General features: G+C 32.6%; 1 protein-coding gene across 2 annotated transcripts; it reads right to left on the reverse strand.

Annotated features, from left to right (window-relative positions):
• Window positions 1-232: 232 nt before the first annotated feature.
• LOC127723024 (uncharacterized) lies at window positions 233-25,763 on the reverse strand. 2 transcript variants are annotated; one of them, XM_052229426.1, is made up of 6 exons: window positions 25,606-25,763; window positions 14,906-15,123; window positions 12,533-12,756; window positions 10,808-10,994; window positions 4,655-7,671; window positions 233-4,448 (listed from the first exon to the last, which is right to left on the reverse strand). In XM_052229426.1, the coding sequence occupies exons 2-6, from the start codon at window positions 15,120-15,122 to the stop codon at window positions 4,263-4,265; spliced, it is 3,831 nt and encodes a 1,276-aa protein (XP_052085386.1). In that variant the 5' UTR covers window position 15,123; window positions 25,606-25,763; the 3' UTR covers window positions 233-4,262. The 2 variants fall into 2 exon arrangements, with proteins under 2 accessions (XP_052085386.1, XP_052085387.1); XM_052229427.1 differs by lacking the exon at window positions 25,606-25,763 and adding an exon at window positions 16,519-16,722.

Here is a 25,763-nt window from a genome sequence, read left to right on the forward strand (position 1 = left end):
AAATGACTCTTCATTCCCCAATTTTTATTTTTCAGTTAAGCACAAAACTTCTTTGAAATTTATTCAACTATGTACAGCAATTAACCAAATATTACACAAAAAGATCACAAAATCTAAAAACAAAAAGATTTCTCTCTAAATGTTTAGGAAAAACAGAAAACATAAATCTATGCAAACACATTTGATAATTCATTATTCATGTTATTGTAGCGTAAAAACAAAAACCAACATATGAATCGACTGACTTTTAATTATCTCATAGAAGCAATTCACAAAACGGAACTATTACTTTTGTACGCAATAAGAACATTTGTGTATACATTTACAAAGGTAATGCGATAACTGTATAAGAACTGAGCATTCGAAGTACAAAATACAAAAACAGTATAACTCAATTAATTTATCTTTAAAACTGTAGATTACAGACCAAAAAATAAAGTTAACGACGTCATGACGTTCTAGTACTTTTAATTTCTATAATTGTAGTGGTACAAATGCCTTCCAAAAATAATCTTTAAAACGATTCACTGAATCAAATCCATGACCTTTTAAGATGTATTTTATAATGATGCAGATACAAAATATTCTATGAATGCTTTCTTTTAAGTTTTTCGGAACGCGGAATCAACAGTAACACAAAGTTGACTGGTGTGCTATAAAACCAGGTTTAATTTACCATTTTTTACCAAAGGAAAAACTAAGTCGGGAAAATGTCAGTTATTTTCCATTCATTTAATGTGTTTGGACTTTTGATCTTGCAACTTGATGATGTTACTGTCCCAAATGGAGTGTACCTATTCGTAGAAATAAGGTTTGGCGTAACGAGAAATAGCCAATTTTGAATATTAAAGCATTTTTGCGAAAGAAAATACTGTTTTTTTACTTGATATATTGGTCGTCATATCAAAATTTGTCATACTACTATTCTGTATAAGCTTCAATTTATTTCTCTCTTTTTTGTTTTGGTTTGTTTTGTCTCATAAACGATTAATACGTCTTTTTTTCCAAGCTTTTGTTAAATTATTGTTCATTACGAAGGATATTCCTGAAAAAGTGTTGTCCCGACGGAAGTCATATTATTTGTATTATTCTGTCATTAAATCGTTTCGACTGCTTGAGTCAACCGAGGGAACCATCCCAATGCGTTGTTATTGACAGGATTGAAAAGCTTAGATGGATTTGTATATTTTATTCAGCCTCGTTCTTCGTTGCGGTATTATTGATAAAAGAAACGTTGGTGTTTGTTTTTTTTTTTGCACCAGGTATTTGTGGCTAAGGAAAATCAATTTGCTGATTGTTTTGTTCGATGGAAGATACACACTTTTATGTTATGTATTCGTATAAGCCATTTGTATATAGATAAGACCGTTGGTTTTTCTGTTTGAATGGTTTTACACAAGTCATTTTGGGGCCCTGTTTTGCTTGTGCAGTGTGAGCCACGGCTCCGTGCTGAAGAGTGTGATATGACCTAAAATGGGCTTTTTATACAAATTTGTGACTTGGATGGAAAGTTGTCTCATTGGTGCTCATATCAATGTTCAATTTCAACTCTTCTTTTCTTGAAGTACTGTCGATTATAATAATGTGTTATTCCTGCATACTTTATGTATAATGTGTTGTTTATTAGTTCACTGATATGTATTCATCTGGGATGCGATGAAATCTGTAAAAACAATAATCGTTTAATACCGATTAATAATCACGTGTGTATCCTAAGTAAGAAATAAAATTGAGAATGGAAATGGGGAATGTGCCAAAGAGACAACAACTCGACCATATAACAGACAACAGCAGAAGGTCATCGATAGGTCTTCAATGCAGCGAGAAACTGCCGCACCCGGAGGCGTCCTTCATATTGCCCCTAAATAAATATGTATACTAGTTCAGTGATAATGAACGCCATACTAAACTCCAAATTATACACTAGAAACTAAAGTTAAAAATAATACAAGACTAACAAAGGCCAGATGCTCCTGACTTGGGACAGGCGCAAAAATGCGGCGGGGTTAAACATGTTTATGAGATCTCAACCCTCCCCCTATACCTCTAGCCAATGTAGAAAAGTAAACGGATAACAATACACACATTAAAATTCAGTTCAAGAGAAGTCCGAGTCTGATGTCAGAAGATGTAACAAAAGAAACTAAACAAAATGACAATAATACATAAATAACAACAGACTACTAGCTGTTAACTGACATGCCAGCTCCAGACTTCAATTACACTGATTGAAAGATTATGTCTTCATCATATGTCATGTCTTTGATATCTTGATGGGTGTTTTCATTTTTTGGCAACCAGATGTTCTTTATAGATGGTTTGGTGGTCTCTTTTTGCTTTGCTGTAAGCCTATTTACACTTGGAAAGATTTCAGTTTTATATTTCTTGTGTGGTTGATCTTTGTTCTGGTATCTTTGTTGGGTTTTCTCTGTAGTTACATTCACTAAAGGAGATTCATGATAAATATGTCTGATCTATTTCATGTTCTCCTTTAAGTTGTTAAAATATTCACTTAACAGTTCTAAAATATTTGTGAAACCTCTTCTTTAAGCAATCATACGAATTTAAATATCACATAGGTGTAATTCTGCAAAGTTATGTTTAATACTTTCGCACTAACATAATGTGGATAGGAACAGTCTAAATTAAGACCTATTTACCATCATGCGTCATTGCCGTAATATCTATGCGTATATCAATTAATAAATGTTCTACTTCTGTATGTTCTTTAATGTACATGTTATTCTGACCATTCATCTCCATCTTTTGGTGTAGTTTTACACAACTATTCAATTTTTATCCAACAAGATCATTTACTATAATATTTTCACTGATACATAATGACCCTCATTGCTAGATATAGTGATGTATAAAAACTTGAATTTCATTTGTCATTTGCAATCATACCGACATCGCTCAATAACTAAACTATTGCTGTATGTCCAGCCGAACAACCTGCGTCTAAGGCCGAATTTCCATCTTCATCTTTTATGGTTGTATCTACACGACTATTTATTACTTGCGCATTTAAATCAAGTTATGATTTTACTATAGAATTAAACGCCTTTTTAAAGGAATTTATTGGTGTATAAACTGAACCAATTCACTTATGATATGTTTGTGAGTGACTTGGTCCAGTATATACACCAATAAATTCCTTTTAAAAGGCGTTTAATCCTTATAATTCTTTGAAATTGGAGATATGGAAAATATTTTTTCCACACTCGTAACCTCTATCGCACGTAAATTGTATATTTATGTCATTGAATAGGCTCGGCGCATGAATCAATTTGTCGGCTTACGCAAAAATATGTCCTCCATGTAATTTGCAATCTGATAAAAAGATAAACAACAAAAACTCTTATCATTCAAACGAATGCTTTTGTTTTTGTTATTCAATTTAACGATTAACGTGCAATGAAATAAATTTTGTTAACGTCGGTGTTATTATCGCCGCCATCTTGTTTACATTGGTTACGAGAAAAAGTTCGGTCAACGTCGTCTATCGAAAAATAACCAACGTCAAGATCAACTACCGGAAGTCCTCTCGACCAATCATATCAACGTATTCCTTAATATGCAAATCATATAAGAATTATTGTGCTATTATGACCGTTGTGACAAGCTAGAAGAAGTGGTGTACAACCGTTATTCGTTGTGTCATTCACATACATACCAACTTCAATCAATAACGTAACTGTTTCTGTATGTCCAGAATAACAAGCTGCATATAGAACTGACCATCATTTGTCATTTGCATTCATACCGACATCGCTCAATAACTTTACTATTGCTGTGTGTCCAGCCCAACAAGCTGCGTCTAAAGCCGAATTTCCATCTTCATCTTTTTGGTTGTATCTACACGACTATTTATTACTTGACCATTTAAATCAAGTAATGATTTTACTGTGTCATAATGACCTTTGTGACAAGCTAAAAGAAGTGGTGTACAACCGTTATTCGTTGTGTCATTTACATACATACCAACTTCTATCAATAACATAACTGTTTCTGTATGTCCAGAACAACAAGCTGCATGTAGAACTGACCATCCATCTTCATCTTTTAGGGTTGTATCTACACAGCTATCTAACATTTGTCCATTTAAATCAAGTAAGTAATGATTTTACTGTTGCAAAACAGCCGTCCTGACAAGCTAAAAATAGTGGCGTAGAGCCTTTAGTCGATGTGTCATTTATATTCATACCAGTATCGATTAATAACTTTACTATTTCTGTATGTCCATTTGAACAAGCTGCATGTTAAACTGACCATTCATCGTCATCTTTTATGGTCATATCTACACAACTATTCAATGTTTGGCCATTTAGATCAAGTAACAATTTTACTGTGTCGTAATGACCTTCATGGCAAGCTAGATATAGTGGTGTACAACCATGTACTGATTCATTAACATTTATTCCAACTTCTATCAATAACTTTACAACCTCAGTTTATCCATTCGAACAAGCTGTATGTAAAACTGACAATCCATTTTTGTCTTTTATGGTCGTATCTACACCACTATTCAATGTTCAAGTAATAATTTCACTGTGTCGTAATGCCCTGCATTACAAGCTAGATATAGTGGTGTGCAACCGTCATGTAACGAATCATTAACTTTCATTCCAACTTCTATCAATAACTTTACAACCTCAGTATGTCCGTTCGAAGAAGCTGTATGTAAAACTGACCAGCCATCTTCACCTCTCAGTGTCATATCAACACGACTATTTGATATTTGACCATTTAAATCAATTAATAATTTCACGATGTCGTAATGACCTTCCCGACAAGCTAAATATAGTGGCGTAGAGCAATTGGTCGATTTGTCATTGATATTCATACCGTTATCGATTAATAACTTTACTATTTCTGAATGTCCCTCCGAACAAGCTATATGCAAAACTGAACATCCATCTTCATCTTTTATGTTTGTATCTACACAGCTTTTTAATGTTTGGCCTTTTAAATCCAGTAATAATTTAACTGTTGCATAATGACCTTCCTGACAAGCTAATAGTATTGGCGTGTAACCATTAGTCGATGTGTCATTAACATTCATACCGGTTTCGATCAATAACTTTACTATTTCTGAATGTCCCTCTGAACAAGCTACATGCAAAACTGACCATCCATCTTCATCTTTTATGTTTGTATCTACACAGCTATTTAATCTGTGGCCATTCAAATCAAGAAATAATTTCACTGTTTCGTAATGACCATTTTGACAAGCTAGAAATAGTGGCGTTGAACCGTCCTTCGATTTGTCATTTACACCCACACCAACATCAATCAATAACTTTACTACTTCTGTATGTCCAGAACAACTAGCGACATGTAAAACTGAACTTCTATCCTCATCTTTTACAGTTGTATCAACACAGCTATTTAATGTTTGACCATTTAAATCAAGTAATAATTTTACCACTGCATGGTGACCTTCCTGACAAGCTAGATGAAGTGGCGTAGAACCAGACGTCAATGCGTCATTTACATTCATACCGACGTCAATCAATAACTTTACTACTTCTGTATGTCCATTCAAACAAGCTATATGTAGAAATGTCCATCTTTTTACAAGTTTTGTATGCGTGTATACACACATATTCAATGTTTGGCCTTTTAAATGAAGTAAAAATTTCACTGTGTCGTTATGTCCTTTTTTACAGGCTAGAAAAAGGGGTGAACATCCTTTAGTTGTTAAGTCATTAACCGTCATACCAACATCAATCAATAATTTTACTACTTCGGTATGTCCATTATTACAAGCTGAATGCAGAACTGTCCATCCACTTTTAAGCGTATGTAAATTCTTCAATTCATCAGCCACTGTTCTTTTTTTCTGTTTCAAATACATGCAATCTGTAATGTACTTAACTGTTTCAAAATAACCATTCGTGCAAGCAATAAACAGTGGTGTTTTACCGTGTTTTTGTTTCTGATTGACATCCATACCAAACTCAATCAATATCTTAACAATGTCTGAATGCCCTTTGTCACAGGCTATATGTAAAGCTGTGTTTCGAAAGTTATCTTTTATTGTTATATCGACATTATATCCACCATATAGTAGCAGCTGCACCAATTTTACATTACCATTTGAGCAAGCAAAATGTATTGTACTTTGTTTTAATCTGTTCAGTTTGTTTGTTTCTGCCTTGTTTTCTAATAACAATTGAGCCACCTCAGTGTGACCATTGAGGCACGTTGCAGATAATGCAGTTGTTTTCTCAGAGTTTTTTGCATTAATGTCATGACGATATTTCATAAGATATTTAACAACTAAAATGTGACCGTTTTCACACGCTACAAAGAAGGACGTTCTACCTTTCTTGTCTTTCCCATCTATGTGACCAGGACTTTTTACTTTGAAATATTCTACAAAATCGACGTATCCTAAATACGATGATACAAAGAACGGTGTAGCGCCATCCTTGTCAGCAACGTAAGTAGTTTCCTGACATGTGTCTTGTTCTTTGAGAAAGGAAAGCAGTAGGTTTCTATATTTCTGGTTCTCTGTCTGTAAGCTTCCAAATACTTCCCAGTTGCTTCCTTTCAAAGCCTCGTTATATTGTCTTTTGAGATAACTTCCTTCTAACTCTGGTGGGACATAGACTACAAAGGGAAGACTACTTTGACCACATGAAGAAAGCTGAATGCGATTTGCAATGAAAGCAATGTCAACATACTCTATCAAACAATTCATTATAGATGGTGCAATAGCTGCTGAAATAATGTCAAACATTTTGTCATGGATTGCTGCATAATGGTTCTCTGATTCAGTAATATAGATACCTTGAAGACTCTTGAAACATTTTTGTATCGACACCATGGATACATAGGATTCAATATCACCGTCTCTGCATATAGCATTTACTAAATGTTCTAAACCACTGGACATTAATTCATTTTTACAAAATTTATTATTCTTCAGAACTAGGAGAGAAAGGCAGAGAAAAGATGTTTCAGATTTGATTTTCATTTCTGCAATTTCTTTTTCAAATACTTCAACAGGATGATTAAAAAAAACTAGATTTTGTTTAGTTTTTTTGCCGTACAGTGCACATAAAAGAGGAAAGAAATCATACAGACAAATATTCTGTATGCCATTCAGAGTGTTCTCAGGTAAATACGACAATGCAATATTTCTCATTTCATCTTGAGAAATTTTATATTTTGTACAAAAGCTGCATTGTACAAGCGAGAAACAAGCCAGTTTTGGAAATGCCTTGTGACTATATATATTCTCCCTGCACGTGATTATAAACTTAGCATCTGATTTAATTGCGATGTCATCAGTGTCATCATTCTCATTACTAGAACGTAATAGCATATTTAATTTACTATCGTTTTGCTCCCAGGAGTCTGCTTTGTGTTGATTAAGAGCAAATTTACCACAAATATCATCAATTACAAAAACTTGGATCTTCTCTTCTGTAAAATGTTTAAGTATTTCTGATGGACCATCACAAGGAATTATTTCATATCCCTCCTTTTCAAATGTCAGTGCTACATTATGAGCGATAATAGATTTTCCACAACCCGGAGATCCAGTAATAATGACTCCTCTATTTTGGTTTAGTGATTGTAGTATAAAAGTAGATGCGGAGGTAGAAATGTATTTCGTGTCTTTTTCTTTCCATTCTTTCAAAGTTTTAATGAATATTTCTGCAAAAATAATTATAGTTATTATTAGAATTTATTATTTTCTGCTAACCTTTGAAATGTAAATCTGAAACAGCTTGTTACACTTACGATTAATTATGTACTATTTACTGCATGTTATTTTATTGTACTCGTAAACAATAATATAGAAAAATTTGCTTGTGGAGAGAAAAGGAGAAGATCTAAGTATCTGTCATTAATTAATGTTGGTGTCAATTCTGTCAATAAAATTTAGATTTAAAATGGGGAATGTGTCAAAGAGACAATGAGCCGAATAAAGAGTAGAAAACAACAGATGGCCACCACTGGATCTTCAACACAGCGAGGAAGTCCCGCAAGCGGAGGCGGGCTTCAGCTAGCCCCCCCCCCCCCCCCCCCCCCCCCCCCACCCCAAATAAAACAAAAACCGTATAAGTTCAGTAAAAACGCACGTCACAATAGAATCAAGAACATATAAAAGAACTAAAATTAACAAAACATACAAGACTGACAAAGACCAGCGCCTCCTGATTTGAAACAGGCGTAAGAATGCTGCAGAATGTAACATGTTTTGTCAGATCTCAACCCTTTCCTATACATGTAGCCAACACAATTAAACGTGTATATATTATATTTAAATTTAATTGGACATTATCCAATAATTAAATTTAACTATATACAGGTTAAACTATGCCTACTTATGTTGTTTGCAGATGTCAACCTTAATTATAATGCTTGAGCAAACATTTCTACAAACAAAGCAAGCAAGTCAACGAACCTTTGTCTTGCTAACACTATGAAACGAGCTGTGATACCAAACTTAAGTATCGTAACTATATCCCTTCTGAATAAGTCTGTCTAAAGATTGGTTAACTTTTCAGGTAAATGCCGACATTTTTGTGCTTTGTATAGAATATTACCATAAAAGAAATGATGTGAAATATCTGAACGTGAAAGATGTCTGCGAGTTGAATTGTATTTACGAATGATGACCTTGTACTGATGAAACACTTTAGTGTTTTGTGATACCGAAAACTCTGGTGTAATACTTTTTCAGTAATACAGAGATTTCTTTCATTAAAATAAAATACGTTGTTAAAAACACGAGTGAATCGAAAAAATTGAGAAATATAGACACCATTTAATAAAGAGGACAATTAACAATAGTTAATGAGATTCATCCTTTTTATCATAAATTTTGGTACTTCAGCTTCCGTTTGAAGATATGAAGATTTAGGAAGGGGCAGTGTACATACTGAAGTCGTCACTATTAAGAGCAAATACATTATCCAAATACCTAAAAGTGTTATTAAATTTTGTATCAGATGTTCATGATGTTGTTTTAATAGGTCTTTGCATATTTCAGTTACAAAATATAACTCATAGAAATATAGAAACAGGTTCGCAATAAGTGGTGTACAGTTAGTTCCCATTCCGATAATTTGACGATAAACGGAGCGAACAAAAACCTTATCTAGTAAAATTTCAAGGTAGTTATCGTATCAATGCAGGTCCATGCTGTTTGTTCCAGATCTATGCAAAATTCCTAATTCACAAACGCCAAACAAATCTATGGCATTTTTTGTTTTATTCAATCTATTGCAGATCTTGATATTACGTAATTGTCAGCGTGAAAGAGTAAGCTATAATACCACGTCGTCGCTTACGTTGACGGTTTGAAATATAGAAGAAAAAGAAAATGCCAGTTTTCAAGAACCATAATCCATAAATTAAATTATATTTCATAATTCGATTACACGGTAACGGAAATCCCTGCAAATATGTAACTTTAATCATTTTTTTTGGATGATATAAGAATACTAGCGAATAACCCTGGTCAAATGAATATGTTTTTGGTGTTTTGAGTGTTTATGTTTCGTATTTGTTGTCGTTCTTTTTTTTTTTTCTTATCCTCGTCCGTGTTCCTAGTGTTTTCTTGTCTCTTGATTTTTGGCGAATTTTTACTGTGATATTGGTATGCTTTTGCTTTTCTTTCTATGCTATGCTATATTCTTGTTATTTTTTTCTATCTCTATGGTTCTCTTTTTTAAACAAAATCTACAACATTTTTCAGCTATATTACAGCAACTACCTGTAATATATATTGTATATTGGTAGGAAATGTTTGTTCTCCAGAACACATCGTTTTATTCCTAAAGCCTGTATGAGTAGAATTGAGATTGGAAATGGGGAATGTATCAAAGATACAACGACCCGACCATAGAACAGACAACAGCAGAAGGTCACCAATAGGTCTTCAATGCAGCGAGAAATTCCCGCACCCAGAGGCGTCCTTCAGCTGGCCCCTAAACAAATATATATATTAGTTCAGTGATAATGAACGCCATACTAAACTCAATATATCTTCTTTTCCATCACGATTTAGTTGATCATATTGGAAAGTCCATTTCACAAATTGTTATGGATATGCTTTTGTTGTCGTACCTCTAAACCGTTGGGTTTTTTATTTGTCCTGCAATTTTTCGTGTAACTAAGATTTTCTATTTTTTTTTTTCTTGTTTTACCTTTGTACAGGATTTTTACGTCTTAGTGTTGTGTGTACTAAGTCATACAACATCTTTAAACTAGCCGGTTTTTTTGTTGTTGTTTTTTTTTATGTTATATTAGTGACGCAGAGTGCAATTGTCATAATACGGGAATTTATCGGGTCAATATAACTCATATCGGGTATGGCTACCCGATTAATTGGATATTTTGACAATTACACACTGTATCAAATTTATCTTGATTTTCATACAATCCTTGACGTATATACGCCTTGTTTATGTTTCCAGTAAGTTTTATTTAAGACGTCATTAAAAGTACAGGTCTTTTCATTAAGTTAATGGTATGAGGTAGATTATCAGAATTGACTTAATAGAAAATGCACTGAATTTATTGGGACAATGTCAGCCAATCAAATTACCAGAAATTACTCTAAATCAGGTTACTCATCATCATCTAAGCTAGTTTAATTTGATGCAAAAACAAATAATTGTTATGAAAAAAACATAATTTTGTTTACATTGAATATTAAATTTACCATATAGGAATAGAGATTTATTGTTTAATTTGTAAAAACCATGACGAAATTGTTTGATCATGTTGAAGTGCAGACAAACCCATCCGGCTACAAAATTCTACAATAGATCTAAAATACCTTTTATATTTTTATTTTCTATTTCTAATGTCTCCAGTTTCTGGCTGACCGTACGCAGATGCTGATCGGTTTTTTCCAAGTGTTTCTCACGCCGTATGAAATCTTTCATATCACTGTCATTAGTAAATGGTGAAATCATCATTGCATCAATATCTGACTTTAAGTCCGGTACTAGTCTAAGTATGGCCTGTCAGACAGAACAAAACTGCAGAATATACTTTATACGAAACAACTATTACATAATTAGGCAAGCACTACAAAAAGTCAGAGCTTATGTGTTGACATGAATTATCTGTTACAAAACTTTGATTTTTTGAAATACTAAAACTTTTTGACCTCAGGAATAGATTACCTTAGCTGTATTTGGCAAACCTTTAGGATGTTTTGGTTCTCAATGCTTCATCATCATACACTACTTTTTAATAACTGTTTTTTATTCGAACGTCACTGACGAGGTTTTTTTTTTAGACAGAACGCTCGTCTGGCGTAAATACAAAATTTCAATCCTGGCATCAATGATAAGTTTATTTTATATTCGGAGTCCGAAACGACTACATGTTGCGTCGACCATTATGGTCAAGAACAGATTTTAGTTGACAACGCTCGAAATAATATCGACAGTACTTAACTGTACTTAACATCACTCGGCTTTGGTCTCGACTTTACTTTATAAGTCTGATTGAGTTCTTGATAATCTTAATATATAGATATAAGAAGATGTGGTATTATTGCAAATGAGACAACTCTCCATCCAAGTCACGAATAAAACTTTAAAACAAAAATGTACTTTAGTTAAGACTCAATTCAGATAATCACTTTTTAAATTATAGAATTTTCTAAAGGTGATTTGAATGTAGTTCAAACTTAAAGTTCTAGCCTCTTTTACCAATAAATTAAATCCTTTAATTTGACAGCAATGAACCAAACTACAAAATAACATTGAATTTTGTAATATAAATAATTGAAATAGATGAGCTGATTCAAACCAGTCGTGAATAAATTTAAAGTTCAAAGCTGGTCGTTAAAGGTCGAGACTGGTCAATACAGAATTGAAACATGTCGAGATTGATCGAGAATTTTATTGATACCACAATCAGACTTTACCAAGATTATCAATATTTAATCAGACTTATCAAGTAAGGTTTAGACCGAAGTCGAGTACAGTTATGTAAAGTTAAGTGCTGTCGAGATTATGTCTCGCATTGTCTAAATTGAAGAGCCGACAACAATTGACCTATTATTAGGTACATTTAGGATCACGGAATGTTATAAATAATTATTGCTGAGGAAATTGCAGGATTATTAAATAGTAAACAAAGTTATATTAAGGCTTTTCTACCTCAGGAATAGATTACCTTAGCTGTATTTGGCACACTTTTAGGAATTTTTGGTCCTCAATGCGTTTCAACTTCGTACTTTATTTGGCCTTTTTAAGTTTATTATTGAAGATGTAATTTTGTTATTAATAAATGGTATAAATAGATATTTGTATAAAGGAAAGATTTGATCAGTGAATTATATGAATATATATTGTTTAATTCACTATTGTCTATTTTACTTGGAATTTCAAACAAGCAACATTCTATCCATAGCAGCTGTATATTTTCTTTTAAATCTATTGAATATAAAACTGTAGAATTACTTTATGATTCTCTTATTTCGTCGAGTTTTGATACTCTTAGAATCTAATTTTGACTATGTGTACTTTTTTATAAAAGAAAATACCTCAACTACACAGTTCCTTATTTCTGAAAAGGTGTTTTCAGGAACTTTCCCGCTGTCTGAATGAACAATGTAGTTCCTGTAAAATTTTATCCTGGAAATATCTGCATCTGTAGTATGAATCGATTCCAGTGGAAGACTATCTTGGATGTTTACATCTGTGAAATTTCTGAGTAAACATACCATCAATGATATATCAAACATATCTGATGATACTCCTGACGAACCTAAACAAAAATATGATTATTATAATGTAAATAACAATGGAGTGTATTATCGAGTGAGCACTTTTTTAAGTTCATACCTATATAGGAATATTGGTCTAAAACTCATCTTTCACCATTCAGCCTCATTCTTCTATTATGTCAGATGACTCTGAAATACCCTGTCTTTTATTTTGTCCTCTGGTTTTGTAGTTTCCGTACTTTATCGGGTACTTGATGACAGAAAGCGCTTGACATTTTAAGCCGAACAGTTTCACTTTATCTCTTTACTTGATTCAATTCTTTGGCGCTGGTTCATATTTTCATTTTTTCAATTGAAAACATGCATACCAAACATTGACAAAATGAAACTCAGGAACGGAATAATACTCAATACCAAACTCGCTTAAAGGGTATCAACACGTCTCAATCTTCTAAGTGAAATTACAACAAAAACTAACAGTTTTAGTAATTATAATGGTGGTTACCCTTCTAATGATAAGTGTCATGCCAAAACAAATAACTTAAATGTTCCTGTATTTCCATCAACAAAACGATAAGCTTAACTTTTAATTTTGGAACATATTCCTAAAGTTTTGAAAATGATATCAATTAAAAATCTTCGAAAAACCAAAAATTCGGTATTTAGTACGTAGGTGAAATCTGACGCTGTTTGTCTAAACACAAACAAGATTACCTTCGTTTAGTTTAAGAAGACCCCATGAATTTTAAAGAAGCATTCATCATCTATAATTACTATGTATCAGCATTCCAGGAGTATACATCTCCTAGTTGATACGATATACCAGGGCTAGTTTTTCCTAACATAATTTTCTTAATAGAAGGTTGCTGCTCACAAAGAACCAATTTTGACTGTTATACAAGTAACTTGAAACAAGGACTTCTCTTGAACTGAATTTTAATGTGCGTATTGTTATGCGTTTACTTTTCTACATTGGCTAGAGGTATAGGGGGAGGGTTGAGATCTCATAAACATGTTTAACCCCGCCGCATTTTTGCGCCTGTCCCAAGTCAGGAGCCTCTAGCCTTTGTTAGTCTTGTATTATTTTTAATTTTAGTTTCTTGTGTACAATTTGGAGTTTAGTATGGCGTTCATTATCACTGAACTAGTATATATATTTGTTTAGGGGCCAGCTGAAGGACGCCTCCGGGTGCGGGAATTTCTCGCTGCATTGAAGACCTGTTGGTGACCTTCTGCTGTTGTCTGTTCTATGGTCGGGTTGTTGTCTCTTTGACACATTCCCCATTTCCATTCTCATTTTTATTATCGTTAGTTTTCTCGTTTGAAATGTTTAACATTTTTCATTTCGGGACCTTTTATAGCTGACTATGCGGTATTGGCTTTGCTCATAGTAAAAGGCTGTAAGGTGATCTATTATTGTTAATTTCTGTTTCATTTTGTGTCTTGTAGATAGTTGTCTCATCGGCAATCAACCACATCTTTTTTTTTATATTTATTTGCTTACTCAGCTTTCATCTCTTTTGGAAACGATTACGTTACATATGAAATACATCCGATTCGAATTTGTAAATTTATGTCTGCATCTTTCGAAAAACTTTGCTTAACACCATGGTTTTCGATATCATAACCTTGTCAAAACATGTACTTAATTATATCATCAGTACAAGGACATAATTTGAAAATATGAATCGCCTTGCAGACATTTTATACGTTCAGTTCTTTCACATCCTATCTTTTATGTTAATATTCTATATAAGACAAAACATGTCGGCATTTACCTCAAAAGCTAACCAAATCTGTAAACAGACTTATTCAGAAGGAATATAATTACAATACCTTTGTCAGGTCATTACATATGGCATATCTTGGTATCAATATTGATTCACTCATGGGGTCTTTGTATCGGAAATAAACACATTTATTCTAAAACCAGTTATTGGCATGATACAGGTTTGTTTGTCTCGTTTATAGTATGATTGTAAAATACTAAACCCTTTACGGTTAAAATTAATCTAAAAGATGTTTTCATATTGAAATATATATTAATTGGTCAACCGAGGGTTTGTTTTGTATTATTTCACTGCGCTGTTTCCATTTGAATGAACAATTATTCATATTATCAAGACCATTATATATTAGTTGTTGTTCTGGTGGATGTACAGAATGAGTATCACTATATCTTTATCTTACCTCTTGGATATAATAAATCATACTGTGCCAGTGTGATGATTCTTTTCTTATATGTTAGGTCATCTATCTTACGTCGGTTTTTACTCAGAAATTGTTGAAGCTGTCCTGGATGGAATTCATAGTCAAACCTTCGTCTTACAGCACGTGGTGCAATCTTTATCAACAAACCAGCTAATCGTAGAAAATTTATGTCATCCTGTGCCAAGGATGTTGCCATCCTACAAAAGATCAGTTATATCAAATAAGGTAGAAAAGGGGAAAAAAAGTGGAAATGATGTTTAAAGCTGTTCTTTAAGAAGTCTTAGCAGAAATATTACTTATATGATTTTAAAAAAGTGATGCTTACTGATATGATTTGAAAAAAATAATATTAACTGGGGAACCACCATAATAAAATACAATATAAACTCAAGAACCACTGCAATAATCAACACGAACCAGTATCCTTTTGAATCTGAAGTGCTTTCAAAACAACATTCATGATGTTACTGACTTACTTGCCAGTATTGACAGTCATACAATATTATTCATTTTCAAAATTCCTAAATTTAGAAAAATTTTATACCATATATATGTTGCAGTATATTGGTATTATTATGGATTATGTAAACTCGCTGAAATTTTCATAAATTAAGTATAATCACTGGTAACTTTTTTAAACATATAAAAAAGATGTGATATGATTGCCAATGAGACAACTCTCCACAAGAGATCAAATGACACAGAAATTAACAAATATAGGTCACCGTACGGCCTTGAACAATGAGCAAAGCTCATACCGCCTAGTCAGCTATAAAAGACCCCGAAAGGACAAATGTAAAACAATTCAAACGAGAAAACTCACGGCCTTATTTATGTACAATAAACGGCTGCGCCATGAGCTCAAGATACGCCCGTCGTGTTTTCTAAGAATAAAGTTAAATAACTTCTCAAAGTCATATCAGAAATTTATGAAAAACTAAAGGGAGGTTATCTTAATAGATATAAACCAAGCACCAAAGTTTTATGAAAACTGTTCAAAGCACTTTAAAGGTATTGTCCAAAAACAGAAAAATCCCCCTTTTTTAATGAATAAAACCCCATATCTGGGAAACGTAACATCTGAAATTTCTAAAAATCAAAAAGAAGCTTACATCAATAGACATAAATAATTCGCCAAAGTTTCATGAGAATTGCTGTAAACATTTTTCAGTTATTGTCCAAACCTGAAAATCACCTTTTTTTTTAATAAATAAAACATAAAATCTAAAATTCATAAAAATCGAAAGGGAGCTCATGTTAATAAATAAAAACAATTGACCAAAGTTTATTGAAAATTTGAAGAAGGATTCTTGAGTTATGGTCCAAAAACAGGAAAATCCCCCTTTTTTCAATGAATAAAACCCCATAACTCGGAAACGTAAAAATCTAAAATTTATAAAAAACGAAAGGGAGCTCACGTCAATAGATATAATCAATTCATCAAAGTTTTATGCAAATTGGTTAAAGCGTTTTTGAGTTAATGTCCGACATGTTGACGACGGACGGACAGACGGATGGACGGACAGACGGACTACCATAATACGACCCGTAAACGGGCGTATAAAAATGCCCTATTTCTATATAAATCATACCTGTTATTGACCGAAAACTGGAAAACCCCCCTTTTTTTAATAAAGATGGCCTTTATATTATTTCTGATCTACATGCAGAATCGGTATAAAACCATAACAGCCAAGGTTGGCATTCTCATGAATTGTGTCATTCTGTTTCATGAATCATGGATGCAGTCCGTTTTCTGTACGAAGTTGCATGTCTTCTCCCAATTTAATTCCCTGTTGGTGGGGACATTCATGAAAACATAAAACAGATAATCAATAATTGTCTTCGTATTTGTTTACAGCAAATCACGTGACCTTTGTATTTATATTCAGGACATGAACATAAAGATGATTGTATGATATTTAACCCCTAACGTAAGTGATTGTGCTTGATTTCCATTTGATGAAGACACAATCTTCCAATCAGTTTAATTGAGGTTTGGAGCTGGTATGGCAGTAACTGCAAGAAGTCCTTTGTTAATTCATGTATTATTGTCATTTGCTTAGTGTCTTTTGTTACTATTCTGACATCGGATTCGGACTTATTTTAAACTGAGTTTTACTGTGCGTATTGCAGTGTGTTTCTTTTTTCTGCATTGACTAGAGGTATTAGGGGAGGGTTGATATCTCACAATACATATTTAACCCGGCCGCATTTTTGCACCTGTCCCAAGTCAGGATTCTCTGGCCTTTGTAAGTCGTTGTATGTTTATGTATTTTTTGTTAATCTATATGATTGGAATATAGTATGACGTCAATTTTCACTGAACTAGTACATATTTTTATTTTGGGCCAGCTGAGGCCCACCTCAGGGTGCGGAATTTTTTCCCTGCTTTGAAGAATCATTGGTGGCTTCGGCTGTTACAATAATGTATCTGCTCTTAGGTAGGGTTGTTGTCTCTTTGACATATTCCCCATTTCCATTCTCAATTTTATTTGACTCTGTTTTGGCATACATTTACACTTAACAGTATCATTTAAAAAGTTGGGATTATCCATTTCAATTTCAAATGCTTTTTCGTTGATAAGTTAATGTTGTTCAATACAATTAAATAGAATATCAATTAACAAACTGTTCACTTTATATTTGAAAACATGGACAAAGAATGAAGACTTACTGCTGTTAGTACACCATAAACATGATACAGGGATAAAAAAACACAGATGACTCATTTGTTTATAATTTTTGAAATTTTCAAACTAAGGATCTTTCATTCATGTTATTTGAAAAGCTTAGAAACAGGGGAAAAAAACATTTTTGAAACCATCAACCAAAAATTCTCTTTAAAGTCTACTTAATTTTATATTTTTGATTTACAATATAGATATTTAATATGAGGAATACAATATACATAACATCACTATTAGTTTGGATTTATGTATACATTTGATACGAATTGGGTCTTATTCTTTAATGTTTTCAATTCAAATTCCTTTGCATTTTCCCGTTGCCATAGCAACGTATTACAAACACATCATCACTGATAAAAAATGTTTTATATGATTGGCAATGGTTACCTTACTTTGTATTCGTAACAACAATCACATTTCTAGTCACACGTTTGCTCCAGGTGGCCTATATATGTGTTGATTTTTGTCTATTTTTTGGTACGCTCTTTGGACTCGTAACTTAGGAAGCATTTTTCTTAGATACAAGATGTAAGGACGTGATTAAATATTTGTTTTCCTTAAACATATTTTTTATTATATAACAAATCAAATAAGAGCATTTTAAACTGAATCTAATTTTTGCACATTCAAGGTTTGTACAGTACGAAGCTCAATGTTCTATACAGCAATACCAACGTGTATCATATTTGAAGTTTATACGGAGTATATATCAACAAGGTATTCCTATTAGTTCAATTATTCAGAACATAAGAAGTATAAAAAAAATAAAGTTTTGAATAGAGTAGTGAATAAAGCTTCGTGCGAAAGTGATGAATACCCAACAACTTTAGTATAAATGGCAGCAGAAGATCATAAATATAGACATAATGGAGAAAGGTGATGTATAATACGATATACATGAGTGTGTCTACGTCAAGGAGCAGTGTTGAAAATATGCAGCACATTCACATGTCACATGATTCACAGAGCTACAAGAATGACCAGATAGAATATTTGTCATTGCAACCGTATGGTGTCGTAGTTTCTAATTCCCTAATCCAGTATTCCTCCTTATGACTACGGAGGGGTGCTTCAAGATGAAGATTGTTAGTACTGTGGTATATTTTTTCGATGATGCGAACTCGCATGGAAAGTAGATATAAGAAGATGTGGTATGAGTGCCAATGAGACCGATCTCCATCCAAGTCACAATTTATAAAAGTAAACCATTATAGGACAAACTGAACGAATGAATTTGATATTTGACACAATGATAATACAAAATCAATAAAAAAGAGGTTATATGTTAAACAATTTCAGAAAAACAAAATTGAACAAAAAAATGCCGCCAATTAGAACGGTTTGAATGATCAGACTGATTAAAACATTGGTTTACAAAGTCATTTGCATTGTTGTTAATGTTTGATCTATGGCCGCACATACATTTAAAAACCCTTCCGTTCGCAAATTTCACCGGCATATATACCAATCCGCAAGTGTTACACTCTAATTGGTGAACTAGATTGGTTAATTTACAATTCAAATCATCGTAGATTCTGGTTTAATAATTTTGTTTAGTTAAATTGCTATTAAATCAAGCAATTGTTATTAAAATGTAAAAGGTTTTTTAGTTTATAGTTTTCATTTAGAAATTTTTTAAAAATAACACGTTATAAATGTCTTGCGTCCCACGCGCTTTTCTTGATTTACCTTCATCAGGAATGCTGTGATTTATTAACATAATTAAGGGGATTATGTTTCAACAGTTATCTTAATGCATATTCAAATCGTTGGACAACATTTATTTACTTTTTGGCAATAAAATTCATCCACAGGTTGTAGGTATTTATATGGACACCAACTGTGCTCCTTAATTTTAAATAGGTTGTTCCTGTACTTAATCACAGATTATGTCTACACTCAGCAAAGACTTGTCTAAAATTCATTTACGTCAACAACACTTACCGGTATATTGATGATAACGTATTGTAAAATAATCTCGAATTCTCCAAATATCCTGCCACAATTAACCTAAAGGAACTTATTTTAAATAGAAAAGATATAAACAACAATAACTGTCCTTTCTATACTTAGATATTGCAATTTTATACGGGGAAAATTTACATTTAAAATTATTTCAAAAGGGACGAGTTTTGTTTGCGATTCGTAATTCAATTTTTGAAAGTTAATAATCCTTTGTCACAATCTTATGGTGTTTATATATCCCGCCTCGTTTGCTATGCCCGTGTCGGTATTATATGGTCAAGGATTTTGTTTCCACAAATTACTTAAATCATTTATTAAATTTGTCCATAGAGACAAAGATTCAGTTTGGAAGTTTTGCTGTACCGATCATTTAGATAAACTTATTCTAAAGATTATCAATTCAACACTGTAATTAGATCTTTTCATATTATTTGATTCGTATAAATAAAGGCAATAGTAGTTAACCGCTGTTCAATAGTCATAATTCGATTGAGCAAAAACAAATATGGATAACAAATTTAAAACCAGGTGAAACACATCAACTATAAGAGGAAAACAACAGAGTAACAAAAACAATGAACTAAAACAAAAGCAAACGTCAACATTCATAGAAACGGACTACAGATAACAACTGCCATATTCCTGACTTATTAGAAAATTAAAACCATGTTAAACACATAATCTACATTCACGGTCCTGCAATCTGTCGATGTCTTTCATTTTGGCACTACACGAGATCATGTTTTTCTCTAACGAGTAACCCGAGTATACTGACAAACAAAGACATTTGAGACATGTTCTAAAAATACAGAATACAAGCCACAAAGGAAATAAACAGACAACAACTCAGCTCAAAATGAACCAACATACCAACACGTATAAGAAAGTAACAAAAAAATTGCAGAACGCGGGATATATATGTAAGACTCGGATCGACGTCCGGTCTCTAATCGACGTCCGTTCCTCAAATCAACGTCCAAATCTGACGAGAAATAACATAACATTTCGAATCAAGGGCCAATTCCATGCCGCTCTAATCGACGTCTGTTCTGTGTTTCTCAAATCGACGTCCATTTTTTCTACTTCTCTAATCGACGTCCATTTTATGGACTCGTGGCAGGGAAATCTCATCTTAATTAAAGGATGGGTTGAACATAAAACTCAAAAAGTTGATGAAAAATATAAGTTTATAACTTAAATAGTACTTTTTAACATTTTGCCAATGAACAAAAAAGGAAAACGACAACAACAACGTAGGTCGAGAATATGAACGTCTTTCACGAAAATATTAATACGCATGTAGATGAAAAAGTAATATAATGTCGGTGTTCGTCTTATTGATGTTAAATGTCATTTTATTTTGATACCAAAGAAGAAAAGAGTTACAGTTTTTGTAAACTACTAGTTATTAATGGAGGTTAATAAAAAAAAAGAGCAATGACGCTTTTAATTTTTAACGTGTTATTAGGTCTTTCCACTTTTCTGTGGAAAGACCTATTGTATTTTTTCTGATTATTAGGTCTTTCCACAAAACGTGGAAAGACCTATTGCTTTTCTTCTGATTATTAGGTCTTTCCACATTTCTGTGGAAAGACCTTTTGATTTTCTTTTGATTATTAGGTCTTTCCACTTTACTGTGGAATGACCTATTGTATTTGTTCTGATTATTATTTTTTTTTTTCTTCCGCCAAATTTTGTTCTTGCGATAAATTTTTGTTTCGCAATATGTCGCTTATTCCTTTATTGGTGGATTTTTTATAGATAAATAAAATCGTATAATATAAGCAAAATGAGGATTTTAAATTTGATGTATGCCTTTTTGTTCTTCTTCGTTACATTTGTTTGTTTTTATAGTGATTAAGATAATATCGCAATGTTGACTGCTGTACCCCTATTTTTGACATTTTTACCTATTGTGTCTGTTTGTTTTGTTCACGCATCGTTGTCAATATAATGGAACTTGATGTGACTGTCATACAAGTGAGAGGTTTAGCTAGCTATAAAACCAGGTTCAATCCACCATTTTCTACATAAGAAAATGCCTGTACCAAGTCAGGAATACGACAGTTGTTATCCATTCGTTTGATGTGTTTGTTTTTTTGATTTTGCTATTTGATTGGGGACTTTCCTTTTTCAATTTTCCTCGGAGTTCAGTATTTTTGTGATTTTACTTTTTAGATATTTCTCATATTGTATCGTATAGTTTATGCGCTTTTAAATTTCACCCTGCTAAGCCAAACAGTTTTCTTTGTAAGAGTTATCTCCCTATTCACTGTTTATCATGTGATTGCATCTCTTTCGTAACAAATAAAGATATCGACAAAATTCTTTTTCTAAATTGTTCGTTACATCCTCAGAAATTTTTGCCTCATTTGGATCAAAGCGATTCGATGAAATTTTTTAGGAGTTATCTACCTTTACGAAATAAATTTGTATGTATGTTTTTTAACTCATGAACCGTTAACCGTATAACCCTGGAATCTTTTTATTTGAGGTCCCTAGGTCCTAACTTAGAAAATGAGGTCAAGGTCAAAGGTCAAGGTCAAGTTCTCAATTTTGACTTTTCCTTGTTTTGGCATTTTCTCAAACACTTTTAAAGATATATATAAAAGAACAAGTGCAAAATGTTTGCTTTATTGTAATGAAGATATGTTACTTTTGGTTTTAAATAATCCAATGTCATCTTATAGGAGTTAGTGCCGCTGAAATGTCTAATTATAAGGTTAATTGATTATTACTTCAACTTGGTTCATTATAAAGCCATATGACCTTTACAAAAGGTTGGGTGACATATGACCTTGAAAAATGTCAACCGGAAGTGACCTTGAGAAAACCGGAAGAAGCCTTTTTTGCACTTTTTCATGAAAAAGTACTCAGAATCCATATATTTTGTAATATAAATACATAAACTTATCACTAAAGACCAGAAGTGACTTTCGATAAACCGGAAGTGGCCAATTATCTCCTGTTTTACATGCAAAAGTATATAGAAACTATATATTTTTGGAATCAGTGTAAAAGAAGCTATCATATGAGACCGGAAGTGACGTTTACTTCACCGGAAGTAGCACATTATCTCCCTTATTTCACTTAAAAGTATATAGAAACCATTCATTTATCGCATCAGTTTGAAGAAACTTATGATTGGATTCCAATTTTAACTTTGAGTAAACCGCAACTAGCTTCTTTTCAATAACTTTGAAAATTGATGTGGAAAGACCATCAATTGTTCTCTGAACAATTGGTTTTTAATTTTTTTTTTTTTTTTCTTCCGCCAAATTTTGTTCTTAGGATAAATATTTGTTTCGCAATATGTCGCTTGTATATTTCTTACATTGTATCGTATAGTTTATGCGCTTTTAAATTTCACCTTGCTAAGACAAACAATTTTCTTTGTAAGAGTTATCTCCCTATTCACTGTTTATCAATTGTGTACATCTCCTTCGTAACAAAAAAAGATATGGACAAAATTCTTTTTCTAAATTGTTTGTTACATCCTCAGGAATTTTTGTCTAATTTGGATCGAAGCGATTCAATGAAATTTTATAGGAGTTATCTACTTTTACCAAATACATTTGTCGGTATGTTTTTTAACTAATAAACCGTTAATCGTATAACCCTGGAATCTTTTTATTTGAGGCCCCTAGGTCCTAACTTAGAAATTGAGGTCAAGGTCAAAGGTCAAGGTCAATTTTTCAATTGTGACTTTTGCTTGTTTTTGCATTTTCTCCGACATTTTGAAAAATACATATAAAAGAACAAATGCAAAAGGTTTGCTTTATTGTAATGAAGATAAGTTACATTTGGTCTGATACAATTTAATGACATCTTATAGGAGTAAGTGCTCCTGAAATGTCTTAATATAAGGCTTTTTTATTATAACTTCAACTGGATTCATTATAAAGCCATATGACTTTTGACAAAAGATTAGGTGACATATGACCTTGAAAAATGACAACCGGAAGTGACCTTGAGAAAACCGGAAGTAGCTATTTTTGCACTTTTTTCATATAAAAGTCCTCGGAATCCATATATTTTGTAATATAGATACATAAACTTATCACTAAAGACCAGAAATGACTTTCGATAAACCGGAAGTGGCCAATTATCTCCTCCTTTACAGGCAAAAGTATATAAAAACTATATATTTTTGGAATCAGTATGAAATAAGCTATCATATAAGACCAGAAGTGACATTTACTTCACCGGAAGTAGCTAATTATCTCCCTTATTTCACTCAAAACTATAAAGAAACCACTTATTTATCTCATCAGTATGAAGAAACTTATGATTGATGGTGAATTTTAACTTTGAGTAAACAGGAACTAGCTTCTTTTCAATAACTTTGAAAATTGATGTGGAAAGACCTTCAATTGTTCTCTGAACAATTGGTTTTTAATTTTCCTTTTTTTGTTTCACAAAAAGACAAAAAGACAAAAAGACAAAACGACTGGTAATATATATAAACAAAGATCAATTTGAAAATGAATAATGCAATGAAATTTATAGACATCGCAATGAGAGGAAACTCTCGTCGATCAGATGTCGTTTTTGTGATTCATAATGTCACATTGGACGTCGATTAGAGGGTTAAAATATAGGAAACTGATTTTGAGAACGTTAAGTCAGATTTGAACACCGATTTGAGGAACGGACGTCGATTAGAGACCGGACGTCGATCTGAGTCTTACATATACACCGAACTACGTCGTCTCCAACAGCAAACATAAGACATAACAAAATATCCAACTGGACTTTTAATACAAACGAAACTTCATAAATAAATACATGAATGTTGGAAATATAAATACCGAGACACGTTGCATGCGAATTCACACTCGGCAAAACAGGTCATGTTCGGTAATAATTAGACCAGACGACGTAATTGGTAAACCACAATAGATCTAAGAATTGATAAAAATTTCGTTAGCTTGTTTAGACACAGACATAGTATAGATCAGCTAATTCGTGAGGGTGTTCACAAAATTTACGGAGTGGCATTTTAAAATGTTCCTCCTCATAACTCTACATCATGTCTTTTATGTTTCTGTTAAGGAGATTTGTTGTGCTTTGTATCGATCTGATTAGTTAAGCCATTTTGAACGGAATTTAAAATGTAGTTGTTATGGTGAACTGTCACACCACTGTCCCAGGTTAGAGGATGGTTTGGCTTCAGCAAACATGTTTAACCCCGTCACAGTATGTATGTGCCTGTCCAAAGACAAGAGCCTGCAATTCAGTGATTGTCGTTTGTTGTTGTATTTCATATTTGCTTTTCGTTTATGGTTTTGTCCAGGCTGTTTGTTTTCTTGTTTTTCATTTGTGCTTTCAGAACCTTGCATCTATTTTTCTTATCTTTTATGCGGTATGGGATTTCTTCATGTTGAACGGTGAACAATAGTTTTTTTAACATCTACGTCATTTGGTCTTTGATGAGGGGTTGTCTCATTGGCAATCATACCATATCTTCTTATTGACTTTTTCTGGTCGTCTAAATTAATGTGTTTGAGGTCTTAGGTCTTCAAATAACATAATAGTTGTGAGTCTATGATTTTACTATTTTATTCCTATTCCCTATTGCGACATTTCGACTCAATCAGACACAATAACAATCAGTTTTTGATGATTTTGACACGAAATAAAATATGTTATATGCCGGAGTCACAATCGATTTGAACTGTAGCTTAAAATATAAAAAAATCTCAATATTTTTCTGTATTTCGGAAAATTAAGTCGATTCAGACTTGATCAGACCAAAATGACCGCTTTCGAGAACAAGCTTGTTTCTATGTATAGTGGAAATAATATGCAATGCTTAGTACCAATGTCATCGTGATAAATCGCCATAATACAAACAAGTGATACGCTAATGATAGTATTTCTTTTAATAATCGCCTTCATTCATTCATTGCATTCGTATTCCCATAGTATATATTACTACGAGACTAGGTCATACTTATTTTTTCGCTTTTGCGTAGTTGTTTGTATATATCGAATGATATTTCATAGTTACAAAATAATTACCTTATTCCGATGTTATGTTAACCACCAAGCAATCAATAAATCAGATGTTATTAATTTGTCGTATTTAATCCATATTCATCCTTTTATCATGTAAGAATTATCCAAAATCCTATTTGTTGAAAACAAGGCCATTTTGGTTTACCTTTATCATTTGTGTA

The sequence above is a fragment of the Mytilus californianus genome, unplaced genomic scaffold (assembly GCF_021869535.1).
Source record: "Mytilus californianus isolate M0D057914Y unplaced genomic scaffold, xbMytCali1.0.p SCAF_13, whole genome shotgun sequence".
Taxonomy (NCBI): Eukaryota; Metazoa; Mollusca; class Bivalvia; order Mytilida; family Mytilidae; genus Mytilus; species Mytilus californianus.